An 8,920-nucleotide genomic window follows, 5' to 3' on the forward strand; every position below is an offset into this window, starting at 1 on the left:
CGTCACCCCCGCCTGCTCTGCCGGCGCCGCCTTCGACAACCTGCTGAAGCCACCGGCGACAAGCCCCATCTGTCCCCCACCGCTCGATCTAGATCAGGCGGATCTGGATCCCGTCTCTCGACCGGTTCCGGCTATGCTCGGCTCAACGCATGTCTCCCGTTGCTTCGTCATCCATGGCGAGGGGGGAGTGGTGGCTTCTCTGGACGCAGTGCCTACTGCTTCAGCTCTACTCACCACTGTTGCAGGCGAAGGGCTCGTCGTGCAAGCGCCTCCAGTGCGTCCGGGCTGGGGAAATTGGCGAGGATGTTTCGACCGAGTGGCGGTGTCAACAGTTCCTATGGCTCCATGCGGGGATGCTTTGGGAGGTTGGCAGCTCGTCTCGAGAGGGCGCCGCTCGGCTCCTGCTGCTTTTCGTCGCCTTGTTGTCAATGTGCGGCGTTCCCCTCCGACGTGGTTGAGAGACAGGTGTTTTCGGTGCCTCTATCGAGGTCACCAAGCATACTTTTGTAGGAATCCAATTCGATGCAAGGATTGTCTTCGATCCGGCCACATCGCCCACTTCTGCCATGTTGAGAAGCTTGTCCATGCTTCGCCACTCCAATGTCCTGCTCCACCACCTGCATCCACCGATGAAGTCTCCATGACAGATGTGCAGTGCCAACCTATCTCGACTGAGCAAGTTGGGTTGGCGGAGGAGACCGAGCTGCTTCGCATTGAGCTTCATGACTGCCTAGTGCGAGCCGGGAGTGTTTTGGGGAGGGCGGAAGCCGCTCTCGCCAAACTAGAGGTCGTGCCGGATGTGTCTTCGCTGCCTGAGCTTCAGATTGGGGTTGTGCCTGATGTGTCCTTGCTGCCCGAGATTCAGGTTGGTTCTGTCGATGGGGAAGCATGCATGTATGGAGATCTCTCCCCTCGTGCTACATCCTGTCGGTTGCCGTTGCCTGCCGTGCCGATTGCTTCTGGTAGTGAAGTTGTTGTCGAGGTCGTGGCTCCGGTGCTGCAGATTATGGCTGAGCTCCAGAAGGTTTGTGGGGAGCCTACTTCGCCTATATCGATGGTGCTTCCTAAGGAGATGGGGCCGCTTGAAGGGAACTTGGTGATGTCGATTGCGACCTCTCCGCCGTCGTTGGAGCCCATTCAGATTCTCGACTTTGTGGACTGTGGAGGTTTGGATGCTACTATTGCTCTCTCACCTAAGGTTGTTGGCCATGTGGTGTCTGCAGGTGATGAGGTAGGTGCTTTGGCACCTAATTCTGAGGTGACGAAGCCCATCCGGTCGCCCATCTTTGACCATGATGTTATGTTGGCACGTATTGATGAGGTAGTCTTTCTGAAAAAGCTTGGCCGCTTGCTCGCCTCCTTGGAGGTAGCTTCTCCTGGGTCTGGCAAGACGATTGCTTGCCTCCTAGCGGAGGAGGTTTCTACAGACAAAATGAAGAAGGTGAAGAAGGCTCTCAGGACCATAGGCAAGAAGAGTGGTGTCATTGGTAAGGCGTCATCGGCAACTTAATGGAGGATACTCGGTCCCATTGTCCTCCATCTCCGTGGATTTGGTGGCGTTCGATGTATGCAATATTGGTTTTGTTAGAGGCTTCTTTGAGGCATAGAAGTGTGAGGGTTCATGGTTGTTAATGTTATGTGTATTTGTCGGGTTGATCGTGGGGTTATGGAGTTTGCTTCTTAGCGAGTAGTCCGCTTGTGGTCTATATGTATCGGTTTTTGCCCGGTTTTTCATTAATTAACTAGACAATTCTTTTCTTCTTAATTAATTGATGAGGCAAATCTTTTGCCTTTGTTTTAAAAAAAACTACAAGTTTATTTTGGGACGGAGGGAGTAGTACGGAGTTGTAGAGTAACCTAAAAACCGGTTAGTACCACATGTCATTTAGATAATACTCCCCCGTCTCATAATATAAAAGTATTTTTGACATATTTATGACCATTAATAATCTCTTCCTGTCCCAGATCGTCTCAAGTGAGAAATTTACGGACCTCAGATCGATAGACGTGCATCTCACACAACCCTGGTGAGCAGATTCATTGATTGCAGCTCGTGTATTACTTGGCACCAAAATGAGTTCGATATAGTATTCCATATTTTGGGAGTGCAGTGTTTTGATGCCCAAGCTCATCTGTATCCAGTTAGAAAAAAACCATAAAATAATAAAAATTCAAAAAAATGCATGCTAGAAAATTTAGTGCGCGAGGTCCGCTCTAATTTTTAAATCCTTTGGACATCTAAGCAGGTCTCAACAAAAAAGACAAATCGAGTCAGAACAGTGCATGAACAGTAAACTTTTTTATACACTTCGAATTTGTCTTTTTTGCCGAGCTCTGCGCAGATGTCCAAATGATTTAAAAATTAGAGCGGACCTCATGCATCAAATTATCTACCGTACAATTATTTTTTAAAAATCTAGTATTTATTTTGATTTTTTTCCCTCTGCGCGGGTGCAGATGAGCCTGGGCATTAGAAGCGGATTTTCAATACTTTAAGTGCAGCGTTCGGTGCCCAAGCTGATTTATTTTTCCTTTTTTTGGAAATGGAGGCAAAAGATTTGCCTCGTCAATTAATTCCGTGCTTATTTTGGGCTGAATTTTCGACCTGTAGGATTTTGGTGGGTCATGGCAAGCTTCTTTCGATGTGGGACTACAAGAGGCAGGTAGTGGTATTTAACACGAAAATGCATAGGAGCTCTCGGGTGCTACGCCCCCCTATATTCAAAAATAATTTAGTAATTCAAAAAAAGTCAAAAAATCCCGGAATTTTTTAGGGAATCAAACATGACTAAGTATTGCACTCATATAAAAAGATTAAATAGGGAATGACCTTTATTGTATCTGGGTTTAAATATTTCTCAAAAAATGCTAGATATAAGTACTATTCATGCTACATTGTCGTCATAAATTTGTCTTTTTTGCCCTGAAGTGAACGAGAATCATTCCTCGGCCAAACTTTTTATACGAGTACAATACCTAGTCATATTTGGTTCAAAAATATATCTAAGATTTTTTTACTTTTTTTGAATTATTAAATTGTTTTTGAATATAGGGGGATGGAGCACCCGAGTGCTCCTAATCCGCTTCCATGCGTATATGCCTTTCGCACTAATCTTGTTTAAAAGTATTTCATACAATTGGGCACACTTAATTTATTTATAATTGCCAGGAACCAGTGGTTGCATTGGGTGTCGTGGGGGCAACGATAGTTTATTCGGTTAGGTTCATCCCTCGACGTGATTGGTTCGTAGCCGGGGATGATAATGGATACATTCACGTGTACTTGTGTGTTACATGGAAAGAAGTTAAGAGTTTCCAAGCTAGAGACGGTGGTAGCTCTGATGTCACATCACTGGCGATTCACCCTACCAGCCCGTACCTACTATCTGCGTGTACAGACGGCGTGGTCAAGCTGTGGGACTGGGACAGTGGCTGGGAATGCATTCGAACAGTTCACTCAACTGCAGGTTTGATGCAAGTTAAGTTTAATCCCAAGGACACCGACACCTTTACTAGTTGTTGCGCAAAGGGTACAATGAGAATGGAGGTTGGTATTCTGTTTCCTTTGTGCATGCTACTTACGCTACGTGCATCAGAAGGTGTCCTAGATTAATCTGATTTTGATCTTCCGTACTTGAAAACCGACTTGACAGATCTGGTCCATTTATCCTTCCGATGAGCCTATCGCTGCAATAGAACAAAATTCGTCCAGCCTCTATGATCACGTTTTCACCGAGGGTGATCAGAACCATGTGGTTATGCTCATCCATGGTCTGGGTCTACAGGAAAGTTTTGTTGTGTGAATTTATATGGGATAGCAATGGAGCTGAATATGTAATGATTTTCATCTCTTCTCGTGTCGATTCAGATATGGGATCTGAAGACGAAGACACGTGTTCACACACTTCGTGGGACGAAACGGTGGGTTCGTGCACTAGCTTGCCACCCAACACTTCCGGTAATAGCGGTAGGAATCCAGGAGGAAGGTTCCAACCACCCAGCTGTCCGCTTCTGGAACTCGACTAACTACAGGTAATGTGTTCTTTTTTTGTTCTGCGTGCACTCAAATTCCGTACTGGCGTAAGTACATGTTGACGTGAATTTATTTGTTTCATTGTATTGATTACCAAGTTAGGTTTTTCTATAGTTTCTGTGATGTAAATGTTGGAATTTAATTCGATAAATTTGATCAAAATAAAAGGAAGATTGACTTAGAACAAAGCCGAAAACGTTACCTCGACGGATCGTGTGGGTCTTGTAGGTGCTAGGCCGGGTGAGGTCCCCTTTTCTCTATGCAAGTTTTAACGGTTTTTATTAATTAATCAGACAATTCTCTTATACCATAATTAACAAATCAGGATTCAAAGGACCGAGTTTCAGAAAAAATATATACTACTATGAAACGGAGAGAGAGGAACTCAACTTGTTTAATTTGCTCCAAAATCCTATGGAGAAAGTTAACTGGCGAACAATATGTTTTTCGTCTTACACCCGAATGACTCTTACCGCTCGATCCGCATCTAGTGCTTGACACACTCACCAGGTTTTGTTCTCCACCTTCCATTGAGTCATTTTTATCCTCTCACTTTTTTATCACATTATCTCTCGGGAAAAAAAATTCCCATAGCTTTTATGATTTTAATCTTCTCATTTTCTAAGGCAAAAAAATATGCTAGAGGTGAAATTTGAACCCTCAACATCATCATAAAGACAATTAGTTGAATCACTAGTTTTTATGTATGTCTTTCAATCGAGAGCTTATTTTTATATGCGAGTCTACCAAGATGACCTACCCACTTTTTGAAGTATACTTTTGAGACGCAATAGTTACTTCACTTCTCATGTTATAGTTATCCACATGGTTTACCTAAAAACTAGTGGTTGGGGCCCGCCATTGAGGGCCACTTGAGAGGAAATTGTGTGCACCTCACCTTCATCTCAAAATATATAAAAAAAATTCTCACGTCAAGCGGACATCACATCCATCTCAAAAAGAAAAAGGCTCGAAAAACTTTTCTTGAAAAAAAGGAAAAAGTCTCACTGCCATTTAAAAAAATCAAAAACTTTCTCACCGTGACCAACCAGCATATGCCACGTGGCGTAGCTGGTTGGCCACCATTCTACCGTACCATAATGGGTTTAATGGTGAAAGAATCTTGCGAATAACGCCTATTAGGGACATTACCAAACACTATGATTGTTGTCAGATTAGCATCGTGCGGGAGTCAACACATTCTGAACAACCCAAGCAATTTTCCGTGCAGACCCGCAGCCCACCAACCTAACTTGAACCCTGGTTGATAAAGAAGTGGGACAAAAGGCTTCATACGAACTACCAACTTGCCTAGGCATTGCACATGTCAATTACAAGGAAGTCGAAGCTATTTCGTTGTAGCTATAGGCTTCAAGAAAATACACATGAATTTGGCACACTTACGATTTCACCTATGTTTCATTCTATGTTGATTGAACCAAATATGCTATCTTGGCCGGCCAAATTTTACGTACCGTAAACCTGATAACTTATGTACCCGGGCCTGATATATTTGACCACAGAAAAAGTTGTTGAAACATACCCAATAACTTTTGTGTAAATATTTTGGTAATTTAAGCACCGCATGGTTGGTAACTTATGTAACCCCGGTCTGGTAACTTTGACCTAGGAAAAAAAGATTTTGAAACATACGTTGGTAACTTCTGTGTAAATAACATGGTAATTTACTCACTGCGGACTTGATAACTTACATTACCCTGCTCCTGGTAACTTTGATCGTGGGAGGAAGTTGTTGAAACATACCCCAGAAACTTATGTGTAAAATGTGTGTTAACTTACATATTGTGGGGCTTATAACTTATGTACCGTGGGGCTCATAATTTACGTACCCCAGACCTGGTAACTTTGGACACACAAAATTCAGAACATATAAACATGGATCTAGTTTCGAAGGTCTGGTCGGAGTGGATTTAGTGATGAAAACAGATTTTGAATCGGGCCGACTGTTTGAGCTACAAAATATTTTGAATTTTTCAAATTGGAAAATCTAGTATGACATCAGTTTTTGTGCTTAGTACATGCATGAATGTGTGTGTAGGAAGGAGGAAATGAGGTGTTCGTATCTATGCCTAAAACTATAATGTTCTCCAAATCTTATACATGTTGATTATTTGGTTATGGACTACTTTATAGGATTATATGTCATCTTTTCAACTAATCCCCCCCCCCCTAAATTTCACATGCGCATCTTCAATATCCAACTACAAAAATGATATTCGTATGCACGACTCTTACAAAAACTTTACGTAATGGGAGAGTAGAAAATAACTACCTACCAGCAAACATGGAGATAACCATCATCAAAGTAAACTAGTATGTAAGATTTTTGTAGAACTTATACATAAGAATAGCATTGCTCATCCAACTATATATCCCACGCCCTGACCTCTATAATGGTGGAAAGGCACACTTCAATGATCTTATAACCCCCCCCCCCCCCAATCCGCCCCAAATCTTTCATATTATTATTATGGTGGTAGTTTTGACGGTCCTATTCCCAAACGACTATGGCGAGCATGATCAGAGTGGAGTGGTACATTAGAAGGGACTTTTATGGTCATGTGCCACTCTGGTGCAACTGGTCCTTCGCGCACCACTGTAGCCACAGCTCTCTCCGCACCATCTGCGGAGCTGCCAGGGGATGCTCACCCCTTTCTCTCATGGCCACCTCCCCCGCCTCCTCCAAGCCGAAAAAGCCTGCAGTTGCCGCTGCGCCAGAGCCCGTTGTCAATGTCTCCTGTTTAATAGAATATAAATCCAATTAAAATAGAAAAAGAAATTCAGATGGAAAATGGGGGCTATCCATAGTATGCAGTAGGACAGGTTTGGGACTTTAGGTGGCCTTAGACATAAGAATAATAGTTGTTACCCAGATGCGAAGGGGGTGCGTATAGTACTATAGTGGTTGATATACAATTTTATCTTAAGTTTGACACTTAGTCTATAGATGGCAATGAAAAACAATGTACAATGGGCTATATCTTTGTCTAATCTCGAGTTACTAGATACTCATAAATATGTGCTGACAAATATTGTGCTAAGTGATCATCTCTTGATTAAGAGAAGGCAAGCATTTTCTTCTTTCTCTTTCCTCCACCTCAACATCTATTCTATGTGGCACTACTAAGAAAAACCTTCGCAAATGCCCTAATGGGCACGCGTGCTTTCACCTTGACGCACACGTAGATAGCATGTCTTGGAGGGCCTGGGTAGCAACCACATATAAACAAGATAGATGATGCCAGCGACATGCAAACGTTGTGCGCATTTAAAAATGCATTACTTTCAAACTGGGGGTCCAATCAAATTTCGTTTGCACCATTGCATTCCTCGTGACAAGACATTTGAAACCAGATCCCACATGGGCATGTTCCACATTTTTTTTGAAAACCAACTTTGTGTCTGGAACATGGAACGGCAAGTGAAGAATTGTTTGGATCAAAACAAGTTTTTAGTATATACTAATTAAAATGGTCACTAAAATTCAGCTTTGCAATATCAGGAGGCATGCACTACTATTTATAAAATGTTGTGTTATAAAAATCAAGCTTGTGCTACAAACATGATTTTCTGCCACAAAACGATAAGCCAACTATTGATTACGAATAGTTGAGGGTAAAATTCAAGTTTCTGATATAGACATGCTTCCATATCATTAAAGTGCTTCCGTGGAATTTTTAGGGCATGTACTAATTTCTGAAAAGCAACTTAGTATGACGAAATATAATTTTTTTATTATAGAGTTACTTTTTCATCACACTAACTATATTTTCAAAGTGTCAATGCAAGCTCTTCAAATAGTATGGAATTTTCTTTGACAACAAGTAAGTTCTTATAAATTTGGAGAAAACTTGCTTTCCATATATATATAATTCATAAAAAATGTCAACATATCAACTTGCATTAGAAAAGCAGGTTTACACTCTAAACTTGCTTTTTGGCATGTCAAGTTGGTTTTTGAAATTATTTGTTGGAATGCGGTATGTGGGATCTTGTTTTTGAAGGTCCTGTGATGAGAAACATAACATTATGTAGCGATCCGACTTCATACGGTCAGGTCTCTGTGCTTAAGTGTCATCCTTGGATCGGTATTGCTGACACACACAGTACTCGAAGATTTATAACAGAGTTCAATCACACACTTATTACATCGAATGTCTCAAAAGAGAACTTATTACAATAATATGGCTGAAGGCCATCTAAATACGATAACAACGAAAGCTTCGAAGGTAGAATAGTCCATCCAACTCCACGGCAAAACTGAGTGCATGACAACGACCTATCGCACCTTACTCTTCGTCTGAAAATTCTGTAACATAATAAGTTGCAGCTGAAGGAAATATGCCCTAGAGGCAATAATAAAGTTATTATTTATTTCCTTATATCATGATAAATGTTTATTATTCATGCTAGAATTGTATTAACCGGAAACATAATACATGTGTGAATACATAGACAAACAGAGTGTCACTAGTATGCCTCTACTTGACTAGCTCGTTAATCAAAGATGGTTATGTTTCCTAACCATGGACAAAGAGTTGTTATTTGATTAACGGGATCACATCATTAGGTGAATGATCTGATTGACATGACCCATTCCATTAGCTTAGCACCCGATCGCTTAGTATGTTGCTATTGCTTTCTTCATGACTTATACATGTTCCTATGACTATGAGATTATGCAACCCCCGTTTGCCGGAGGAACACTTTGTGTGCTACCAAACGTCACAACGTAAATGGGTGATTATAAAGGTGCTCTACAGGTGTCTCCAAAGGTACTTGTTGGGTTGGCGTATTTCAAGATTAGGATTTCTCACTCCGATTGTCGGAGAGGTATCTCTGGGCCCTCTCGGTAATGCACATCAC

General features: G+C 42.0%; 1 protein-coding gene across 1 annotated transcript; it reads left to right on the top strand.

The window, feature by feature from the left end:
• The first annotated feature begins 1,928 nt into the window (after positions 1 to 1,928).
• Positions 1,929 to 3,803, top strand: LOC125531723 (coatomer subunit beta'-3-like). The gene is made up of 4 exons (XM_048696023.1): positions 1,929 to 2,027; positions 2,612 to 2,663; positions 3,170 to 3,547; positions 3,654 to 3,803. Exons 1-4 carry the CDS (start codon positions 1,936 to 1,938, stop codon positions 3,801 to 3,803), a joined length of 672 nt encoding a protein of 223 aa, XP_048551980.1. The 5' UTR covers positions 1,929 to 1,935.
• The last annotated feature ends 5,117 nt before the right edge of the window (positions 3,804 to 8,920 follow it).

The sequence above is a fragment of the Triticum urartu genome, unplaced genomic scaffold, assembly GCF_003073215.2.
Source record: "Triticum urartu cultivar G1812 unplaced genomic scaffold, Tu2.1 TuUngrouped_contig_7978, whole genome shotgun sequence".
Lineage (NCBI taxonomy): Eukaryota > Viridiplantae > Streptophyta > Magnoliopsida > Poales > Poaceae > Triticum > Triticum urartu.